Genomic DNA, 23,914 nt, shown 5'->3' with positions numbered 1-23,914 from the left:
GAAGGTATGGCTCCCTGCTGCTGAGTTGAAGTAGAAAGTTGTCTTGGCCACTGAGGAGCAATTTAGAATAATGGTGGCATGATCGTTCTTTAACTTGACCAGAGTCGAGGGAATGGAGGGAATGCATAGAGGAAGAGATTTGTCCATTCCAGAAGAAAAGCATCTGCCTCAAGGTGATGAGGAGAGTATATCCTGGAACAGAACTGAGGCAGTTTGTAGTTGTGGGGAGCTGCAAAGAGGTCTATCTGAGGCGTTCCCCACTGTGAAAAAATGTGATGAAGAGGTGAGGAATGGAGTGTCCATTCGTGAGGTTGCAGTAGACGACTCAAGTTGTCCGCCAAGCAATTCTTCGCCCCTTGAATGTAGACAGCTTTGAGGAAGGTGTTGTGGCAGATTGCCCAATCCCAAACCTTCAGAGCTTCTTGACAAAGGGAGGCAGACCCCATCCCTCCCTGTTTGTTGACATAATACATGGCAACTTGGTTGTCCGTCCAAATGAGGACTACCTGGTCATGAAGATGTTGAAAAGCGTTGAGAGCCTTCAAGTTCGTTCTGAGTTCCAACAGATTGATATGACACTGACGATCCTTGAGTATGGAGACCATCGAGATGAGCGCCCCAAGCGAGTTTTTGAGCTCCCATCCGGCCCTGCGCTGCTCCCTGAATGGCTGCCACTAGTACTTGTGAGTCTCACAAGAACTGATAGCATCCATTCAGGGAATGGCGCAGGGCTGGGCGGAAGCTCAAAAACTTGCTCCGTGCTGGATACACCGCTGGCCGCAAGATCTGAGGCAGCCATCCAGGGAGGGAGGGGCTCAGCGCAGGGCAGGAGCGCATAAAGCTCCTGCCCATACACTGCTGGACCACCAGGGATGCCAAAAAAAAGGTACGCAGGGGGTAAAAAAAATGTTAGAATCGGCTGGGACCTGAGACGGGAGAGATCTCTACTGTCTCGTCCTACCAGGTCATACGGCAGGCTGGCAGAGGCCTGCAGCATGTCTGGGAGGAGGTCAGGTTGTCACTGGATGATGACCCGAATATAGAACAAGACCCCCATTTTTTGGGGCACAAAAATCTCGTCCTATATTTGAGTATATACATTGAGTTTTTAAATGTTGTTTTCCATGAAGAAATCTTAGATTATATGGTGTATTTAGTAGGATTACCATCAGATAAGAATTATAACTTGGCTAGCAATCATTTGAGGTTAAGTTTCCAAACCCTAGAAGTTTCCAAGTTTTATTCAGGGCTTATCCCGCTTATTGAATAAAAATGTCTAAGCGGCTTACATTATTATGCATGGGGAGACAGGAGTGCTCAGTCAAAACAGAACTGTGAGTGGTAGGGCAGAATTACAATGAAAAATAGAGAAACAAGGGGGAAGGTGAAATATGAGGGTGACAGTGGAAATTTAGGTATAGGCATTTGAATAGAGGGGTGTTTTGAGGACTGATTTAAATGTTGCTAAGGAGGTTTGTAGCCTTAGACCTAGATCAGTGGCCTCAAACTCAAACCCTTTGCAGGGCCATATTTTGGATTTGTAGGTACTTGGAGGCCCTCAGAAAAAATAGTTAATGTCTTATTAAATAAATAATTTTGCATGAGGTAAAACTCTTTATAGTTTATAAATCTTTCCTTTTGGCTGTCTTAATAATAATATTGTCATGTATAGCTAAAGAGACATATGATCAAGAAACTATTTTATTTTACTTTTGTGATTATGAAACATATCGAGGGCCTCAAAATAGAACCTGGCGGGCCGCATGTGGTCCCCGGGCCACGAGTTTGAGACCACTGGCCTAGATTCACTGAACTCACTGTTGTTGGGTGATCCGTGGCCGAGTCTTGTCGGACAACCGATTCACTACAGAGTGTTCGGACACACGCCTCACAGCGACTCCATGGATCACTTCAGAGTGATCCAGATGCATGCACAGACCATCCTCTTTGCCTGTAGATGTGATCCACACATTCATTTGCTCTCCACACAAGTTTGAGGTAAAAAACTAAAGGGAGAGGGGTGGCTGCACTTGCTGGCCCCACGAGTGGATTTCAGGAATCATTTCAACTTTTGTGCAGCCAGAATGGAACAGAACACGCTTTGCAGCCAGACTATAAAACAACACGGAACAGAATATGCTTTGTGTAGCCTGCTTTAAACCCATGGGTTAAAACTACAGCTCGCACTACGCTTTTTGCACAAGGGAGATGTGTTTTAAGACATTCTAAAAATGTTTTATTTTGATGGTTTTATATTTTATTTTGATACTGGGATTTCAGGGCGGCAGAGGAGCAGGACAGTCAGCAAGGATGTGAGCGACTGGTCCTCAGCAATTGCTTCATTTTGGATCGGCAAGCCCAATCGGTGTTCCTTCTTCTTTTTAGTGAATCGAGGGCTTACTATTTATTCATGCCATTACCCCTCATTTGTATGATCGGATCGGGTGTGAGATAGATCCGCCAGAAGGTTAGTGAATCGAGTCAGGGAACTGTTCGGGACACAGTCGGCGAACTTAGTGAATCTAGCCCTTAGATAGGGTGGGAGTGAATTCCAGAGTTCTGAGCCTTGTACAGAAAAGGTGAGAACAATGGATGGCTGTCTCAGTGTATTTCACAGAAAGACCAACTGATTAGACTATTTTGATAAGAGGATTTGAGCATTCTAGAGGGGGCAGTGTGAGGTGAGCTGTCTAAGTAATGTGAAATGTCAGTTGTGTGAATTTTAAAGACAAGCAAGATGATTTTATAAGTAATTCTGTAGGGGATAGTATGCAGATTTTGGCTTATATTCACTAAACCTTCTGACCCTGTGCCGACAATCGCAAAACCAGTTGTTCCCCGACCCAATTCACTAAACTGCTGCCCGATCATTCTTCGCTCCGATCCTCCCATGCAAATTATGAAACCCCGTGCAAAATAGCCAAGCGATTGATTCACTAACAAAACTAGCCTAAAACCCGACTGCTGCAGACCCTGCTGGTTTTTGACAGGTCTACCTGTCTTTCTTTTATTCATTTTTTTTTCCGTGGCACAAATATTTTGCGTGTTACACACACAAAATATCTGCCCCATTAAAAAAAATTGAATAAAAGACAGGCAGGTAGACCTGTCAATCCCCCCTGCGACCCCTAAATGGCAGGAGGAATGCCTGGTCCCTCCTGCCATCAGCCTCCTCCTCCTCAGCCTGCCCTCGGCTTGCCGAACACCCCCGCCCGCCCACCAAACACTCGACCTACTATTAAAAATATGGTAGGAGGGATGCCGACTCCCTCCTGCCATCGGCGCCCACAGCCCCCAAAATAAACATCAGTAGGGTTGCCTACTCCCTCCTGCCAGTGGATGCCCCCTCCCACTCCCCCACCTGGTACCTTGAAAAGTTGAAAGTGGTAGGTGTAAGGTTTGTTAGTGGCCCCCACAATATATAGTTGGTGGGGTCACTTGAGAGGCGCCCTTACACACGCCAGGTCCCAGGTTCAGTTCCCTCACTGAACATTCACCAGGAAGTAGAATCAAAAAGGCACAGCCAGAGGTGATTGCATAAAGAATATATTATAGAAATAGGCTTACAGAAAAGCAATATTTATAAGCATTACAATTAAACATTACAATTAATGAGAGAGCAACGCAGTTTCCCTGCCTTACAGAGTTCAGAGGACAAGAGAGACATAGAAGCCTGAAGTTCCAGGGAAAGGCAGAGAGAGAGAAAAGGGGGATGGGGTGATGGTCCAAGCTTCGTGTTCCATAGATAAAGAGAAGGATAGACAGAGAAAGAGAGAGCTCAAGAGATAGAAGAGAGGACCAGAGTGCCAAGAGCCAAGAGATAGATTTTTGTGTGTTGCAGAGAGGAGGCTTATATAGCTTGGAATCTTATTCTGAATATAGAAAACTATTGAGCTTCAATAGAAGTTAAATCTCCCCCTCCTTGGTAAACTTGTGCTAGACAGCCGAAGAATAGGCTATGGTCAAATGTAATTTCCAGTATGCCTCTGACAATAGTTTCTGATTAACTTTAGTTATCTGTGCACCTGGACCCATTGTCCTAAGCACCCTCTTAATCAGACATTAACACCTTTTAGCTAATCATGATTCAATCAGGGTTACTTAAAACCGTCTTTTTAGGTTATATGAAACAGTCTACCTACACTCAGGGTCTATCTACATTGTGACAGGGAAGCTCCTGTTCCAGTGAAAAGGACTGTTAAACCTCCCCAGCATGTAGCACGGGGCTCTGTAAAACCCGGCATGGATCCAGGACAGTTGGCTCAGCCAGGAGTGAGAGAGAAAAGGCAGGTCACAGCACAGCCCAAGAGCCAGATAGGGAGGGCACTGAAAACTAATAATTTCCCCTATCACTCCTTTCCCCAAGTGAGGGAGAAACCTGAGACCAATTTGGAGAGGGGTGGAGTCAGACCCCGGAGTTTGCAGGCTGGGAAGCCTCAAATGGGAAACAAGCAGAGGCAGCAGGAGAGAGGCTCAGCTGGCTCTGATTGGGAAAGCCAAACAACCCACAGTGATCCTTGCAGGAGGCCAGCCCACAAGGAGAGGCAGTATAACCCACAGGAGGTATAGTGACTTGCCTATTAAACCCCAGAGGGAAGGGCTGGAAGTTTACCCTAATGGAAATGCTGCTGGCAGACATGCAGAGAGGGGGATGGGATGTAAAGCCTGGAATGAATGTGGAAATGGAAAGCCAGGGTTCCCAAGAGTGTGAGTGGGAAATGTATAGTGACCCTGGGGGTAGTGTGTTTGGTGAGGACATGGACCTGGGAGTGTACAGTGTATGAGGGTCCCATCCATTCTTATAAAGAAAGTTTTCTGTTTCCTTTAAACTTGGGCCAGAGCATGGCGGCACGCAGGGCTGAGGCAGCCCTGCTTAATTAAGTGAGAATGCTTGTGTAAATAAACCCCGTATTCAGACTCCCTAGGAGCACTAGATAAAGAAGATAAGGGTCACATCGGGAGGGCCTGGAGACCTTAAACTAAAGGGAGGCATGGCCCTCACAACCTGGCAGTCAGGGCTGTGGATGTTCCTTGGGAGAACAGCAGAAGCAAAGTTAAGTTTGTTTATACTGGGACTGTGAAGTAGCTGAAGTGTGAGAAAGCTGGCACGGGACGTGCTCAGCTGTAAAGCAAGGAACAGTGGTCAGGAGAAACTGACAAACCCAAAGGGGATATGGGAACAGTGAAGGTACTGAACTACTGGGGCAATTCTGAGTTTTGGAATTTTGATTATTGTGGTGAAAATGGGCTATCCAGTCCTTGAGTTAAGCCCCATATGACTCTCCTGGACTTTACTCCTACTTTAGCGAGATTTTAAAATATCTAGTGACTCTCGGTGTGACACATTATCTGTTTGTTTTTACTGTATTTTTCACTACAATTTGTTTGTGACATATGTTTTTTTCCCTTTTCTACCATGGACCCCTGATGAAGGTTGTCCGAAACACGGACCGTGTTGGGTCCCCTGTTTGGTAAAAAGGTTTTTAAATATACTTTTGTTGTCACAATAAATTTTGCCTACATCGTTGTACATATCTGCAGTTTTGGTTTGTTTGTAATAACAAAATCCACCATTTCCTTTGGGAACACACTGCCAAAAACCTTACCTACTCATTATTATATTCTGTTTGCACTACTGTAGCTGTCTCAAAGGTTTGCCATTGGTATATCAGTCCAGCTGAAGAACTCCTATCTTTCAGCATTCTCATGGCTCTTCATTGGCACCCTATTTGGTTAATACTCTTATATTGAAATCTGATTTGATACAGTTTAAGTTGGAATATCATGTGTAATAAATCAAATGTCTGTTAACCATAGCATCAAAGACATTTACAAATCAATAAAATTAGTAAGGGAATGTGCCCTTTCCTCTTCTCTTGTATGACATTTTTTGGCAAGCTGCTGCTCTTTGATCGTTCTTTGCTAACTTTAAACTGTTTGTTTTACAGCACTGTATGCCTGGAACATGCTTCTTGAGTTGGTGTATCTTGCTATGTCTTGGACAGTATTGAAATCCCATTTCAAGATCCACCACTTTGACATAGCTTTGACTCTTCTTGATCATCTCATGGTAAGTGTGTATTTCCCTGTAACAGTTGAGGTAAATAGAAACTTTAACAGAGTATCTCACATGGAGCAGGGACTCTGTTTTATACATCTGAACATGTTATCAATTTGTAAAGACATTATAAAAATGTTTTTAGTAAAAATTTGCAACTCTGTTTTATTTAGTAATACTGCAAGTCATTACAGCTAAGCAGTTTACAATCGTAAAATTAAGAAATCAATAAAATCGTTATAGAGACAGAAAAGGATGACCTAGAGGGGTATTTTTGATAGGATGTCTGTCTGAGGTTGGATGTTTTGGGCAAGACGTCCACAAACCCAGCAGAATAAATGTCCATTTCCCGTGCAATAGGTGAGACATTCTAGACCAGGGGTGTCAAAGTCCTTCCTCGAGGGCTGCAGTCCAGTTGGGTTTTTAGGATTTCCCCAATGAATATGCATGAGATCTATTAGCATACAATGAAAACAGTGCATGCAAATAGATCTCATGCATATTCATTGGGGAAATCCTGAAAACCCAACTGGATTGCAGCCCTCGAGGAGGAACTTTGACACCCCTGTTCTAGACCATAGGGTTATTTCCCCATAACCACATGCTACAGAAGGGATCCACTCTGGATTTTTCACTCTGCCTATAGTGTACTTTACAGACTAGTTTAGTGCCATCTAGCAGTATTTCCCTTCAGTTTAGAAACATAGAAGATGATGGCAGATAAGGGCCATAGCCCATCAGGTCTGCCCACTCTACTGACCCACCCCCAAGTCTACTATCCTAGGGATCCCACTCCTGGTGACAGGTTCCCTTGGCTTAACCCTCTAAGGGATCCCACATGGGCATCCCATTTGCTCTTAAATTCTTGCACACTGTTTGCCTCGATCACCTGCACCGGGAGCTCGTTCCAAGGATCAACCACTCTCTCGGTGAAGAAATATTTCCTGGTGTCGCCATGAAATTTCCTGCCCCTGAGTTTGAGCGGATGCCCTCTTGTGGCTGAGGGTCCTTTGAGAAAGAGAATCTCTTCTTCCATCTCGATAAGGCCGGTAATATACTTAAATGTCTCGATCATGTCTCCTCTCTCCCTACGTTCCTCGAGTGAGTACAGCTGCAAATTTTTCAGCCTTTCCTCGTACGATAGATCCTTGAGCCCCGAGACCATCCTGGTGGCCATCCGTTGCACCGACTCTACTCTCAGCACATCTTTTCGGTAGTGTGGCCTCCAGAATTGCACACAGTATTCCAAATGAGGTCTCACCATGGTTCTGTATAATGGCATTATGACTTCAGGCTTCCGGCTGACGAAACTCCTGCGGATGCAACCTAACAACTGTCTTGCCTTAGATGAAGCCTTCTCCACATAATCAGCAGTTTTCATGTCTACGCTGATGATTACTCCCAAGTCTCGTTCTGTTGAAGTTCTAACTAAGGTCTCACCATTCAAGGTGTAAGTTCTGCACGGATTTCTGCTGCCGAGGTGCATGATCTTGCATTTCTTAGCGTTGAAGCCCAGCTGCCAGGTCGAGGACCAAAGCTCCAACAAATGTAGGTCCTGTGTCATACTATTGGGTGAATTGCCGTCTCTCACTATATTGCATAGTTTGGCGTCATCAGCGAATAACGTTATTTTACCTTGAAGCCCCTGAGTTAGGTCCCCTATGAATATGTTGAAAAGGAGCGGGCCCAAGACTGAGCCCTGTGGTACTCCACTGGTCACCTCCGATGTTTTAGAGAGGGTACCGTTAACTACCACCCTCTGAAGTCTGCCACTCAGCCAGTCATTGACCCATGTAGTTAGTGTTTCTCCCAGCCCCATTGATTTCATCTTGCTCAACAGCCTGTGATGCGGGACACTTCGAAAACTTTGCTAAAGTCAGTCTAGGTATACGACGTCCACGGATTCTCCCAAGTCTAGCTGTTTTGTTACCCAGTCAAAGAAGCTGATGAGATTGGATTGGCAGGACCTACCCTTGGTGAATTCCTGTTGACTAGGATCCCGTAGATTCTCCTTATCCAAGATTGCGTCTAATTTACGTTTGATTAGTGTTTCCATGAGTTTGCATACTATTGATGTGAGACTCACCGGTCTGTAGTTTGCAGCCTCTGCAACCCTTTTTGTGCAGTGGAACGACGTTAGCTGTTTTCCAGTCTATGGGGACTCTCCCCAAACTTAGGGAGAGATTGAAGAGTCCTGATAGCGGTTCTTTCAGGACATCACGCAGCTCACTGGGGTGTAGATTGTCCGGTCCCATGGCTTTGTTCACCTTGAGTCTTGCCAGTTCGTAGTAGACGTCGCCAGGTGTGAACTCGAAATTCTGAAACGGGTCTTCCACGCTGGGCCTTGCCTACAACTGCGGACCGTGCCCCGGTGCCTCGCAGGTGAAGACCGAGCAGAAGTATTTATTCAGTAGTTCTACTTTATCGGAATCTGATTCTGCGCAGTTCCCATCTGGTTTTCTAAGGCGTACTATCCCGTCTGTGTTCTTTTTCCTATCACTAATATACCTGAAGAAGGATTTGTCCCCTTTCTTCATGTTCTTTGCCAGGGTCTCTTCCACTCGAAGTTTGGCCTCCCTGACTGCCGTTTTGACCGCTGCAGACCTCGCCCTATGTTCTAGTTTAGCTTCCCTAGTCTCAGTTCGTTTGTAGGAAATAAATGCTTTTTTCTTCTCCTTGACGAGGTGCGAGATTTCTGCGGAGTACCATTGGGGTTTGTTGTTTCTCCGCCATTTGTGTACTGATTTAATGTAGAGGCTTGTCGCTTCATGTATGGTCGTAGCTTGGTTCTGCAGTGTCCGGTGGACGAAATCTCCCATGCGTTCGAAGTCAGTGCCTCGGAAGTTGAGTACTTTTGTTTTCGTTTTTGATTTCCTGAGGTAGAACCACACCATGTTGTGGTTGCTGGAGGCTAGCATATCTCCTACCGAGACCTTCGAAACGCTATCCCCGTTGGTGAGTACCAGGTCCAGGATTGCCTGAGCTCTAGTGGGTTCCAAAACCATTTGTTTGAATCGTGCTCCCTTTATGGATGTTAACAGTCTCCTGCTGCCGCTGGTTGTTGCTGAGTATGAGTTCCAATCTGCGTCAGGCATGTTGAGGTCCCCTAGCAGAACAGCGTCTCCCCGTAGATATTCTCTATGTCTTCAATTAATTCGGAGTCTTTGTCTTCCAATTGTCTTGGAGGTCTATATACTACACCAAGATACAGGTATTTTTCCCTACCTCTGGCCAGGTTCACCCAGAGGGATTCCCCGGTGTACTTGACATCTGTGATTCTGGTAGTTTTGATGTCTTCTTTAATGTATAGTGCCACCCCTCCCCCTGACTTTCCCTCTCTGTCCTGATGAAATAAGTTGTATCCCGGTATAGCCATATCCCACCCATGAAAGTCTGTGAACCAAGTTTCGGATATTGCCACCACGTCAAGGTCGGCATTCATTATTTCAGTCTCTAATTCTAGATTCTTATTGCCTAAACTGTGTGCATTAACATACATAGCCCTCCATACCCCGTGATTGCTAAGTCCCTGTGGGGAGTTTCCCACCTGGGGTAGTGTGACTCCTAGAGAATTGTTTGCAATGGGGGCACTTACTTTGGACTTAGAATCGGAGTTTCGACTCACCTCGTCAGGATCGTTCCTTACTGCACTTATATCTGAGTGGGTACCCTCCCCCGACTTACCTAGTTTAAAGCCCTACGAAGCAGGCGGGCTAGTCTGTGTCCAAAGACGTGCTTACCCCTGCTGGTCATATGGAGTCCGTCTGGTCCCTGAAGTCCTTGCAATGCCTCTCCATGGTTCAGGAATCCGAAGTTCATTTTCCGGCACCATCCTTGAAGCCACTCGTTAGTCCTCAGTATACGCTCATCCCTGACACTTCCTTTGCCTCTAACTGGGAGGATCGAGGAGAAGACCACCTGTGCTCCTGTCTGCTTCAGCCTCTCACCCAGGGCTCCAAAGTCTCTAGTTATGTTCTTCGGGGTGTTCTTAGCAGTGTCGTTTGTGCCAATGTGGATGAGTACCATGGGGAAGTGATCTTGGGGCTTGAGAAGCCTATCAAGATAGGCGGTGACATCTCAGACCCTGGTTCCAGGCAGACAGCAAACCTCCTTTGACTGCATATCCGGTCTGCAGATTGGTCCCTTGGTGCCCCTCAGCATGGAGTCCCCAATGACTATTACTCTGTGCTTCTTTGGGGGGAGCCGATCAGTTGTCCCCGGAGTTGGAGCCGTACGCTGGACTACCTCCTGCTCCTTGTCGGCATCCTCCTGCTCCTTGTCGACATCTTCTACCTGTAGGATCTGGAATTTGTTCCTCAGGGTGAGTTGTGGGGTGGATGTAAAGCTGCCCTGTTGGTGAGAAAAAGAAGAGGAGGGTGAAGAGATTGAAAGAGGGGGGTGGGATCTCCGGTGTTTGCCCGTGGAGGAGGTCACCAGCTGCCAGGAGTCAGCGTCTCCAGCCATCTCCTGTACCCCAATTGTTGGTTTCAAAGCTGGTGATTTGGGTGTCTCGAGGGAGGACATGTCTTGGGACAGCTCGGTGATTTGGGACAGCTTCTGGACGACTCCGTCAATGTAGGCCTCATCCTCTTGGATGCTTCTCAGGCGTTTCACCTCCTCCCTGAGACTCCTAAGTTCCTGCATGATGTCTCCATCTAGCTGTGCCTCCTCTGTCTGTGTAGAGACTGTGGAGAAAAGGGGGGGGGGAGGGGGATGATCTCGGTCTGCACGGAGACCTCTGTCCACAGTCCTGGGTTCTTCTTCTTCTGCACGCATACCGTGGTCCCTCCCTAGGTCCCCCCCAATTACCGGACAGTTGGTCTTGATTGCAGACATGGCGCTTCTTGTTCTCCCTGCCATAACCAAGTTGTAGCTGAGGTCTGCCTGATAGTGAGTAAGTTAGAGAGTTAGAAGAAATATCTGTCTGTGAGTCAGAGTGAGAGATTGAAAGATCAGAGTGAGAGTTTGAAAGATTAGGGTATTTGAGAGGGTGTCTGCCTGTGGGTTAGAGTGAAAGTTTAGAATAAACTTTAAAGATTAGGCTCTTCTTAAGGCTCTTCGCAAAGGCGCTCTCGCTAAGGTGAGCGCCTTTGCCGTGCGCTGAACGGCTGCGCGCCGTTGGCTCGTCCCCTTTTATGGGGGGAGTTTGTCTGGTGACATCGGGGGTGGGCGGAGTTAGCTCTCGCCTCTTCCCCTGCTAACACCGCCTTCTCTGCTCCTCTCTCTGCTCCTTCCTGCTAGCACACTCTCTGCTCCCTGCTCCGCTCACTGTTCTGCCATGTGCTCAGGACTAGGCACAGCTCCTACAGTCTTCCTTCACTGTGTATGTTCTGCTCTTCTCCCTTTATTGTTTTTAATTTGATGTAGTTTTGTTGTTTTTGCGGTTCCAGTGGATTTGAAGCTCTCTTCCTGCTTGAGAATTCACAGACTTTGGTCTGTAGCCAACAGGCCGATCCCTTTGGGGTACCTGTTAGCCAGTCTGCATAGTATTGTTTGGAGCTTAGGGCCGTCCCTGAGCTAGTCTCATTCCTTGTTAGGGGGGGGGATGGTCGAGCACAGACTGTTTGGCACGCTTAGGGGGCTCATCGGTGTTCCGCAGAGTGCTGGCTGCAGTTTTCGCACTTCCTCCCGTCCTGGTATGGATCCAGTGGTCCGCAGGGGTGGGGGCATTATCAGACAGTGTTTGACCGGCAGCCCGAAGATCAAGTTTGGAGGAAACATTCCCAGTATTGTGGCAGTGAATTCTGAACCGGCTATTGAAAAGGCTGGAAGCAGGTGCAGCACCAATGTAGTGTCTCTCCGTTATCAGTGAGTACAGATGAGCAGACAAGCTCCAACAACAAATTTTAAAAGTTAATTTTGAGGGGTTTTCTGCAGTTTTCAGTGTTCTTTGTGTTCTCCAACCTGAAAAATCCTAAAATCGCCATTTTGTGTTTTTGGTACGAATTCAGTGCCAGCTGCCATCTTGGATTTTTAGCAATATTTTTAGCAATATTTTTTCTACTTTTCCCTGCTTCTTGGAAATTGGAATTTTTGCTTGGAAAAGTGCTGGATCCTCAGGGTCTCCTTTTCTGGATTCATGTATAGTTTGTGCACATTTAGCGCTTTTGGAGAGTCATGCCACGTGGTATGTGGGGGGATGGGTGGATGGTGATTACTGGTTCAGCCTCCCCTTCACAGAAGCAGGTAATTGCATGCTCAGCTAGCCTGTTGAGGTGGCTGCCATTGATTCGGGGCTTGGTTCTGTGGGTTCTTCTGTCAGCTGCGAGACAGCTTAAAAAATGCACGTCTAAGTCATCTAAGGGTGTCTCTGTGCCCCAGGGACCAGATACCTTTCAGAGTTCATGAGAATTTTGTGGTCCAAATTTCAAACCAGGGGTCCAGCTGCTGGGTGCTCTTCTGATCCCCCTGCTATGTCTCTGGGCGGCAGGATACCCTCTGCCTGCGCCAGCTGTTTCTCCTCACCCTGTTCGGGGGGATCCTGTGGTTGATCTGGACCTCACTGATCATTTGTTTGATAGTGCAGTAGCTCCTAGATTGGGGGATCTGGACTTTGGTGCTGGATCCACTGATCCCTTGGGAGCTCTGGATCCTGGAGATGATCCAGCTGTTGTGCGCTTGTTTAAGTTTGCAGCGCTACCTAATCTTATTGCTGAATCTTTGAAGGAATTGAGCTTGAATGCCCAGCCCGCTTCTTCCACTTTTTCTCCCTGGTTTTGTAGTGTGTGCGCGCAGTCTGCATTTCTTTCCCTGGCATCTGGATATGAGTCGCAGAGGAAGTGGTCAATCAACTGTCTAGAGTTCCGGGCCAATTGGCTGACCTTGAGAGAGTTGCAGAGGACCCTGGAGGGACAGGTGGTCCAGGTCTTTTCCGACAATGCAACGGCAGTGGCCTATGTCAATCGTCAGGGAGGAACCAAGAGCTCTCCATTGGCTCAGGAGGCCCGCCTTCTTTTCCTTTGGGCAGAACTTTGGTGCTGACAGTGGTGCATGTGGCCGGAGTGGACAACATTCAAGCAGACTTCCTCAGCAGTCAGACACTGGATCTGGGCGAGTTGGCCCTGTTGCAGGAAGCATTTCAGGCAATTTTGAGGTGCTGGGCGCAGCCCTGCCTCGACCTCATGGCCACAGCATGGAACAAAAAGGCAACATACTTCTTCAGTTGCAGATTTGAGCCTGGATGTGAGGGGCTCGATGTGTTCGTGCAGCCATGGCCTCAGGAAGTTCTATCTATTTATTTATTCATTCATTCAATTTTCTGTACCGTTCTCCCAGTGGAGCTCAGAATGGTTTACATGAATTTATTCAGGTACTCAAGCAGTTTTCTCTGTCCCGATGGACTCACAATCTAATGCACATACATCTTTATGCCTTGGCTGATGATTGGCTGGGTCCTTCGTAGGATTTCAGCTCATCCCGGGCACATTCTGGTAGCTTCCGACTGCCTTTGAAGACCATGGTACACGGATATGATGTGGCTTTGTGTGGGATGCGGTCTATGCCTGAGCGTCTTTCTGGATCTTCTCACTCAGGGCCCAGTAGCCATGGAAGATCTGGGTTGCTTTGCTCTTACGGCTTGGCTCTTGAGCCTGCGGCCTTAGAACATAAAGGCTATTCAGAGTATGTGATAGCTATGCTTCTCAGGTCTAAGGAAGTCGTTCACATTGTTGGCCTAGGCTAAGGCGTGCAAGTCCTTCCAACATTAGTGTGCCTAGGAGCATGTGGACCCTTATTCGGCTCCGGTGTTGAGGGTCCTTGCTTTTCTCCAAGCTGGTCTGGATAAGGCTTCACGGTGGCATCTCTGCAAGTTTAGGTGGCCGGTCTGTCTTGTTTTTGTTACCAGGACAGTCAGTTTAATTTGTCATCGCATCTGGATGTTGCACATTTTTTGAAGGTAGCTCTTTGGGGCTGGCTGCCTGTTAAGGTCCCAGGCCGGGAATGGATTCTTAACATGGTACTGTCTGTCCTTGAGAGAGTTCCCTTTGAGCCTCTTCGAGATACTTCTCTCCTGGATTTAACCATCAAGACTGTTTTTCTGGTCGTAATCACTTCTGCCCATAGGGTTTCCGAATTGCAGGTGTTGTCGTGAGACCCTTGTCTCCGAATTTTGGAGACTGGAGTTTCTCTAAGGATAGTTCCTTCCTTTTTGCTGAAGGTGGTTTCGGCTTTCCAGGTCAATCAGGAAGTGTGTTTGCCTGTTTTTCAACCGACGAGTTCCCAACATTAGGATCGACTATTGAAGAAGTTGGATGTGCGTAGAGTACTGCTACGTTATTTGGAGGTCACTAACAAGTTTCACTTTTCTGACCATCTGTTTGTGCCAATTCATTTTCTTAGGCGTGGTGCCTCTGCTTCTAAGGCCACGATCTCCAGGTGAATCCATAGAGCCATTTCGTCCACCTACATTCTTCCAGGGAAACAGTCCCCTGTCTCGGTTAAGGCACATTCTACCAGAAGTGTGGCTTTTTCTTGGGCCGAAGCTAGATCTGTTCTCCTGAGGAGATTTGCTGGGTGGTGATGTGGTCTTTTCTTCACACGTTTGCCAAGTTCTACAGAGTGGATGTTGCTGCCATGCAGGACTCGGCCTTTGGGTACTCGGTCTTAAAAGCCGGCACAGCAAGCCCTCCCTAGTTGTTTTTGGGGGACTGCTTTTGTACGTCACTATGGTCTAGAATATCTCACCTATTGCACTGATTATGTACTTACCCTGGTAAGCTCTTTTCCAATAGCTAGGCGAGACATTCTAGACCTCCCCCCCCCGCCCTGTCCTTGCTGTGCCTGCTTTCAAATTCTTGATCCGCTTTCCCAGCACATTACAATAACATCTTTATGATAATCTCTTCAGTGGTGGAGGCTCTGTTCCAATCTTTCCAGTGGTTTGCTGTTCCAAACACCTCCTCATCAAAAGGTTCTCACAACAGATTCATCAACCTACGCTTGGGAAGCTCACCTGGATGGTCTCCGTACGCAAGGTCATTGGTCCGCCACAGATCATCGCCATCTCATAAATCTGTTGGAACTCCGAGCGATTTTCAATGCTCTCGAGGCTTTTCAGCATCTTCTTCAAGATCAAGTCATTCTCATTCATACAGACAATCAAGTAGCGATGTACTAAGTGAACAAGCAGGGAGAAACAGGGTCCCTTCTCCTTTGCCAGGAAGCTCAAAATATTTGGGATAGGGCAATTCTTCACAATATTTTTCTGAAGGCTATTTACATTCAAGGAGAGAAAAAAAGTTACTGCCACATAAACTAAGCCGCATCATGCAACTTCACGAAAGGATGCTGAACTCAGCAACTCTCCCTCAAATTTTTTCTCACTGGAAAACCCGTCAGGTAGACCTTTTTGCAACTCCCTACAACAACAAACTGTCCAGTTATGTTCCTCATTGCCTGGAGACAGATGCTTTTCTCCTGGATTGGACGAACAAGTTCCTCTATGTGTTCCCTCCATTTCCACTTAATCTCAGGACGCTTGTCAAACTTAAACAAGAATCCTCCACCATGATTCTGGTTGCTCCTCGGTGGCCCTTCAACTCAACAGCAGGGAGCCTCTTCTGCCAATATTTCCTTCTCCTCTTACATAGAGTCAAGATTCTCTTCTTCTTCCCAACATGCAGTCTTTACACCTAACAGCTTGGTATCTCTTGGGCTGACTTCCTGACCTTCACTATAGACCTGGTAAATATGGTTTTACAAAAGACCCGAAAATCAATTCAATACCTGTCCTGAAATGCCAATTGAATTGAGGCATCTAAGCAAAATGTCATGATTACTGCATGTCATTGTTCAAGTCAAGCTGTAATACCAATGCACTTTTTCCCAGGGAAAACAAATAAAAAAAAGTAATCAGTCATGGAAGCCAGGACTGTTTCGGTACTAAAATTTGTACGAAAACCAGACTGAGAATCGTGAAGGATGCTGTATTTCTCTAAGTATTTCATAAGATCACTGGTAACTAGTCCTTCCATTATTTTAAGAAAAAATGGTGTATTAGCAATAAGTCTATAATTGGTCATCAAGGAAATAGATTCCTTAGGATTCTTAATAATAGGAGTTACAAGAATATGACCAAGTTCCTCAGGGAAATTACCAGTGCCCATACATAGAGAAATCCATTTGAAAAGTTCAGTCTTTAAGGGCATAGGAGCTGATTTCTTAACAGTCGTCCAATAAACAGTTGGACTTAACATATTTTGAATAAAGCTTAAGAAATCAGGGGTTTCAAAATGATTCCAGATCATATCAACAGTTGAATCTTCTATTTCTGAAACAGTTAAAGTAATTGGTAAAACTATACTTGAACCTACAAGACAGTCTCAGATTATTAATTTTTTTTATGTGAGAATATAATGCCTGCTTGTCCTGGGATAAAGCACAGTTACTTACCATAACAAGTGTTATCCAGGGACAGCAGGCAGATATTCTCACAACCCACCCACCTCTCCTGGTTGGCTATCTGAACTGAGGCACGCGCTTACGTTGGGTGGGAAGGCACTCGTGCATGTGCGGTGTGGTCAATCTCGCCCTTTCCTAAAGTTCTTAAAGGGTAAGAGCTCTTTAGCAGCTTTCCGTACCGGGGCTCACCCATATGTGAGATATTCACCACAGCTGATCCCTCCGAGTTTGTGATCTGGTCTGCGGTTTGCCACCCTACCCCCTTTTCCCTCTGTAATTCCCCTTCTTTTTGTGGGAATCCCCCCCCCCCATTTCATCATCTTGTTTGCTGAGCCTTATCTTCACTCGCATTAGAGTTCCCTGAAGAAAGTGCAAACCTTGTGCTCTTCTTGGCAGTTCCCTTATCTATAGTCTCTTTCTGTTTCATCCAAATGTACACATTTCCAGTACTATAATCTCTTTGATCCTATTGGTACTTCTTGATCTTTTGAGTTCTCAACTCATTCCTCAGTTTCTCCATTTTAGATTTTAATTCTTTATACTTTTCCTCATAATCCTCTTCTGCTTCATATGATGCCAACTCCTCAGTTAGCTTCTGAGTCTCATTCGGTATTTTTTGTTGTAGGGTTTTGATTAATGACAACATAAGATCAAAAGAACAAGAGTTGAGGATCCTATTCCATTGTTTCTCAAATGTAGCATCAGATTCAGAGTTTTGGAGCACGTGTCATTCTAAGCCCCCTCGGTATGATTTTTGGGCAACAGTACTCCACCAAGGAGGCACTGTGCATTTCCAGTTGTATCAAATCTCTCTACTTATTCTATAAATCTGTCTACTTAGCATCACCTGCTATTGCTTTATTCTCAAGGGCAGGAACTAAGTTTCTCCACAGGGTTAAAATGTGCACATTGAATAGGCAGCATTTTTTTTGAAAGATCTATAGTGGAAGACCATGTTATGCCAGTGATTAGAAGAGCATGCTGAGGGGGGAGTTCTTGAAGAGAGTTTGCTGATTGGATGATGCTGATGAGAGGGGAGGAGTGAAGCAATACAGGAAGTCTTCTGGTTTATTGGTGCCAGGGCGTCACTCGGCAGTGAATGTTTCTTGCTGCTCAGTACCATAGTTTGGACTTGAGAGCAGAAGATTCCTGAATAAGCCAGTAGGGCGAAATAGGGGTGACCCTGTAGGATGTCTGTGCTGGAGTTTGCAGTTCTGAGTGATGAAATACCGCTGAAGTTTTTGTGAGATGTCCGATGAAACAAGGCAGAAAATTAGAGCAAGCTAAGTAACTTTTTGATATTTACACCACTGCTGTGCTGCCTTTGGAAGTATTTGGAAGAATGTCTTGTTGGATTGAAGATTTTTTAGTAACATAGTAACATAGTAGATGACGGCAGATAAAGACCCGAATGGTCCATCCAGTCTGCCCAACCTGATTCAATTTAAATTTTTTTTTTTTTTTTCTTCTTAGCTATTTCTGGGCGAGAATCCAAAGCTTTACCCGGTACTGTGCTTGGGTTCCAACTGCCGAAATCTCTGTTAAGACTTACTCCAGCCCATCTACACCCTCCCAGCCATTGAAGCCCTCCCCTGCCCATCCTCCTCCAAACGGCCATACACAGACGCAGACCGTACAAGTCTGCCCAGTAACTGGCCTAGTTCAATCTTTAATATTATTTTCTGATTCTAAATCTTCTGTGTTCATCCCACGCTTCTTTGAACTCAGTCACAGTTTTACTCTCCACCACCTCTCTCGGGAGCGCATTCCAGGCATCCACCACCCTCCCCGTAAAGTAGAATTTCCTAACATTGCCCCTGAATCTACCACCCCTCAACCTCAAATTATGTCCTCTGGTTTTACCATTTTCCTTTCTCTGGAAAAGATTTTGTTCTACGTTAATACCCTTTAAGTATTTGAACGTCTGAATCATATCTCCCCTGTCTCTCCTTTCCTCTAGGGTATACATACCAGTCTTCCAGTCTCTCCTCATACATCTTCTGGCGCAAGCATCCTATCATTTTCGTCGCCCTCCTCTGGACCGCCTCAAGTCTTCTTACGTCTTTCGCCAGATACGGTCTCCAAAACTGAACACAATACTCCAAGTGGGGCCTCACCAATGACCTGTACAGGGGCATCAACACCTTCTTCCTTCTACTGACTACACCTCTCTTTATACAGCCCAGAATCCTTCTGGCAGCAGCCACTGCCTTGTCACACTGTTTTTTCGCCTTTAGATCTTCGGACACTATCACCCCAAGGTCCCTCTCCCCGTCCGTGCATATCAGCTTCTCTCCTCCCAGCATATACGGTTCCTTCCTATTATTAATCCCCAAATGCATTACTCTTCATTTCTTTGCATTGAATTTTAGTTGCCAGGCATTAGACCATTCCTCTAACTTTTGCAGATCCTTTTTCATATTTTCCACTCCCTCTTCGGTGTCTACTCTGTTACAAATCTTGGTATCATCTGCAAAAAGGCACACTTTTCCTTCTAACCCTTCAGCAATGTCACTTACATACATATTGAACAGGATGGGCCCCAGCACCGAACCCTGAGGGACTCCACTAGTCACCTTTCCTTCCTTCGAGCGACTTCCATTAACCACCACCCTCTGGCGTCTGTCCGACAGCCAGTTTCTGACCCAGTTCACCACTTTGGGTCCTAACTTCAGCCCTTCAAGTTTGTTCAACAGCCTCCTATGAGGAACTGTATCAAAGGCTTTGCTGAAATCCAAGTAAATTACATCTAGCATATGTCCTCGATCCAGCTCTCTGGTCACCCAATCAAAAAATTCAATCAGGTTCGTTTGAATTTTTTGATTGGGTGACCAGAGAGCTGGATCGAGGACATATGCTAGATGTAATTTACTTGGATTTCAGCAAAGCCTTTGATACAGTTCCTCATAGGAGGCTGTTGAACAACTTGAAGGGCTGAAGTTAGGACCCAAAGTGGTGAACTGGGTCAGAAACTGGCTGTCGGACAGACGCCAGAGGGTGGTGGTTAATGGAAGTCGCTCGAAGGAAGGAAAGGTGACTAGTGGAGTCCCTCAGGGTTCGGTGCTGGGGCCCATCCTGTTCAATATGTATGTAAGTGACATTGCTGAAGGGTTAGAAGGAAAAGTGTGCCTTTTTGCAGATGATACCAAGATTTGTAACAGAGTAGACACCGAAGAGGGAGTGGAAAATATGAAAAAGGATCTGCAAAAGTTAGAGGAATGGTCTAATGCCTGGCAACTAAAATACATCATTTTTCTAACTGCACAAAAAATGTGTATATGATTGGAACTAGTGGAGGTTGTGGAGTTTTATTGCGGCCTATGAAGCATAACGGAGGCCTTTTTCTCCCACCTAATGGTTTGTTAGCTACCAACTTTTGTTCTAAACAGTTCACAATGTTAAGCAATGAACGTCTATTTTTGTTGTTTTGAGTAAGAATTGTGGAATGTGTTTGTGATTGAGAGCTTACTCATTCTCCTATTTACATTGTGGTAATTGAAATCACCCATTATTATTCTGTTGCCCAATTTGCCAGCTTTCCAAATCTCTAAAAACATTTCTTCATCTGTCTGCTCATTTTGTCCTGGGGGATGGTAGTATAACCCTATCTTTAATATTCCTTCCCTTCATACATGGAATTTCTATCCATATGGATTCCATACTACTACTAGGGCTTTGTTTTTAAATTAATATTTCTGGTTCCACTAGGCACCTAAATTTAGCCTAAAATAGATGGCAACATGGAAGGATTTAGGGGAGGGAAAATAGGAGCTTAGCACAGATTTTCAGCATTAGGAACATAAATTAGGATTCTGAATCTGGGTAAATGAATGGCAAGCTAAATCTAGGAGCATAACATTTTAGTCTTCTAAACTCAAATGGAAAAGTTTGTTTGGTAGGTTTTATCTGATGGTGGAAAAATTTTGGTTGATAGGTTTGATCTGAAATGGAGGACAAATTTAGGAACCAAACTTTTGCTTGTCAAATATGGGATTTATAGTCTTGGTAAAGTGATATTTATAAATTGTCACCCACCTGGCCTCCGCTGGGTAGCTGTAGTGCCGGGACAGGTGACTAGAGGGAGAATGGCCCTTCAGGTGAAAGCATCAAAATGGCACAAGTCAGCTTCAACACAAAATTCAAACAGTAAAAAAACAAACAAACTCTTAAACAGTTCAGGATTTTAAAGGATGAGTTCAGTTTTATTCCATCCCCTTTCCAAAGGGATAAGCAGAAAGCAAAAAGAAAAACAAAATAACCCTGGCTTTTATACATTCAGCCAAGCCTTTAGCAAGTCTCAAATTTTCAATAAAGTAAAACAGTTCATATTCTCAATGCCTGCCTCCCTCCAGTTTTGGCAAGTGTTTTGCTCCTCAGAGCAAATGGTGGGACCTAAAGTTGCTGTGCAGCTTATATCACTTTTTCTTCAGGAAACATATAAGAAAAAGAGTCCCTCAAAAATATATCCCACACGGATGTCATAGCATACACATCCCCAAACTTTATGCAATCCCCAGCATACCAAAACACTGCAGGGCTTTTGGTTAACAAAGAAAAAAACTCAAGAGACAGATCCTTACTACCAGTAAAAATGCAACCCTGTTAGCAGAACTAGTCCTTTCAACAGTATCAAAAAAATTTTAGCCAGTACCACAAAACAAAACCACACAGGACTCAGTCTTTCTCTTTAAGACAAAAGAAAAAAAAAATACCTTCAAAAGGCTACTTGCCTGCTTTGCATAAGTTTATCTCCATTTCTTCAGGTGGAGCAGGAACTGGCTCTAGCTCACCAATGTCCATTCCTTCAACTCCTGCGCATGGCTCTGGTGTCTGAGAATCTTCAGGACCCTGCCATTCCATCTGCCTGGACCCGCTGCTTTGGCTGGAGAGCTTTTCTCAGCCACTGCTCTAGCTAGCTTCTCCAAACTAGGCTTAAATTTGCTAGAACCACACTCAAACCTAGCAAAGGTGGAAGCTGGCTTCAGCTTCTTCTGGCTCCCCTGGTGGTCACTGAGGAGATTTTCCTCATCTTTCCTAAAAGGGTTCTGCCTAGGCTCAAAAGGTGGATAGGCAGCTCTGGGTGGCTTATATTGCTTTCTACAATAAGCTTGCTTCCTCCTGTAGCATGGAAGCACTGTTTCTCTCCTTTCTTGTGTGTTAGGGCTGATTAAAAGGTCTGAACTTTCACAAAATGTAATGAAATGAGATGACTAATTGCATTCCACATTTTCATTGCTCGTCCTAGAAAATCTTGGCAAGCTGTTAATGCCCTTACAAACAAATTAGATTGTTCTTTTCATTTTACAGTTAAATAGTGAAACGTGGAGGAACCAAAATAGGTGCTATATGTGCTTGTATGTGAATTCTCCTCAGATGTTTTTTACAATTGTGAAATTGGAAAGTCAGAGGCCAGAATTTTCCCTCTAAATTTCATTATCAAGGAGGAACCATACTACAATATCTTGTTAATGGAGACTTTATCAGTGATGCCTGACTTTTCAGGGATGGATTTGCTGTTAAAGGCAGAAAATACCTTGAACCCCCTATTATGTGCAGTGATAGCATTTTGGAAAAGTGGTGAACAAGAGTGAACGTAAGCATTGCCATACTGAGACAGACTGATGGAAATGGGATACTGAAAATCCTAAATGTACAGCTTATCCTAGAAATAAACAGTAGATTTCCCAAGATTATCTTAAGTCAGATAGTATTTCAGATTTTTATTGTAAGGTACATTAGCTGCCTATCCATGCCAAAATTGTGTTTAAATTTTCCTGTTTGCATACATTGCTGTATGGAATATTCACATATTACATTTTCAGTCCCTATGTGATTACTTAGGAATGTGGACCTTTTTGCTTTTCCCTTGTTAAAGGGTGAAAAAATAGATGGAAAAATTGCTGCCTTGTCAAAACAGCTAATTTGGACAAAATAATGTATGCTCTGTTATTGACAGCAGATAATTATAGGGAGCCAGCTTAAAACCTATTTGTTCAGGAAATCCCTGTTAGATAATTCATTAGATTTTAAAGATAAAAGTTTGCATATTCTGTTGCATGTAATGTTTGCATTCTAATTTGTTGTACTTCCTATTTATTTCCAGTTCTGTTTCTTGTTATCCACATGGAGCTGCAAGTATATTGCAGAATATAAAATGTTATTTCCAGTGCAATAGGTGAGACATTCTAGATCAGTTCTTCAACTTTTTTACACCCGTGGACCGGCAGAAATAAAAGAATTATTTTGTGGACCGGCAAACTACTAAGACCGAAATAAAAAAACACATTTTCGCCCCGTCTCCGCAAGCTCGGTCCCCACAAACCATCTGATCCCATCTGCACAAGCCTCAGTTATGATTTTATATTGAACGTATTTTATTAAAGTATAAAAAGAAACAATATTCTGTAGAATTGTCATTTTATAAATATAAATATTCAGAGCAAGGATCAACAAAACCCCTGTCTCCCCTCCCCTTCCACATATATCCCCTCTACTATCAAGAAAACTGAACAAGCCAAATTATTACAGAATGCTACACAGAAATATCATGCTAACAGAATACTGCAGTCAAACATAATAGGAGTAGTGTTAGGCTTTGCAGTCCCCAGTTATGTCTCTAGCAGGATATATATTTCAAATCTGATATATTGTAATGACAAAATAGAAATAAAATGATTTTTTTCTACCTTTTGTGGTCTCTGCTTTCATCTTCTTTCCACTCTTCCTTCCAGCGTCTGCCCGTTCCATCCACTGTCTGGCCTCTCCCCCTTCCATATATATCTGACTTCTTTCTATGCCCCTCTCCCCTTTCCATCCAGCCTGTGCCTCCTCTCTCCTTTTTACATCATTCATTTCAGCTTCACTGCTTTCTTCATTTTTATCTCTCCTACACCAGATCTAGCATCTTTATCCCACTCTCATTTCTCTGTTGACCCCCTTTCCAGCATCAATTTCTCTCTACTTTCTCATTCCTGTCTCTCCCCTTTCCCTCCTCTAATCTCCCTGCCAGCTGTTTCCTTCCTTTCCTTTCTTTCCTTTTTTTCTTCTCCCTTCCCTCCTCCCCCCTATCTAACAGTAGCTCTCTTCCCATCCCTTTCCCTCTTCCCCTCCCAGCAGCATCTCTCTTTCTACTTCCCTCCAGGTGCAGTAGCAGCTCTCCCTTTATCCAGCAGCTTCCCAGCCTCCAACAGTGGCTTCCTCTCCTTCCAGCAGCTCTCAGTACTTGCCTGCAGCAGTGATTTCCTTAGGCAGCCTTGGGTCCGTTGCCCTCCCCGAGGAAAGGGGAAGTTGCCAAAGTTGAATCACTGCCCTGGTAAGTACAGAGCTGCTAGGAAAGGAGACAGCCACTGTTGAAGGCTCCCCATGATCTTACTCCTGCTGTGCCCTGCACATTCGCGACCCCCCCAAGCCGGCAAAAACAGCTTTGTACTGCAAGCCCTGCCGCCCAAGATGAGCCGG

At 45.0% G+C, this 23,914-nt stretch overlaps 1 protein-coding gene across 1 annotated transcript in view; it reads left to right on the top strand.

Moving 5' to 3' along the window:
• Window positions 1–23,914, top strand: part of PCGF3 (polycomb group ring finger 3) — a 1,052,715-nt gene that overhangs the window by 56,711 nt on the left and 972,090 nt on the right. Inside the window, 1 exon segment of the mRNA XM_033918044.1 lies at window positions 5,949–6,070. Coding sequence (XP_033773935.1) covers window positions 5,966–6,070 — 105 coding nt within the window. The 5' untranslated portion in view covers window positions 5,949–5,965.

This window comes from Geotrypetes seraphini, chromosome 1, assembly GCF_902459505.1.
Source record: "Geotrypetes seraphini chromosome 1, aGeoSer1.1, whole genome shotgun sequence".
Lineage (NCBI taxonomy): Eukaryota > Metazoa > Chordata > Amphibia > Gymnophiona > Dermophiidae > Geotrypetes > Geotrypetes seraphini.
The sequence above is the reverse complement of the archived record's forward strand: the minus strand, read 5'-3'. Positions and strand labels throughout refer to the sequence as shown.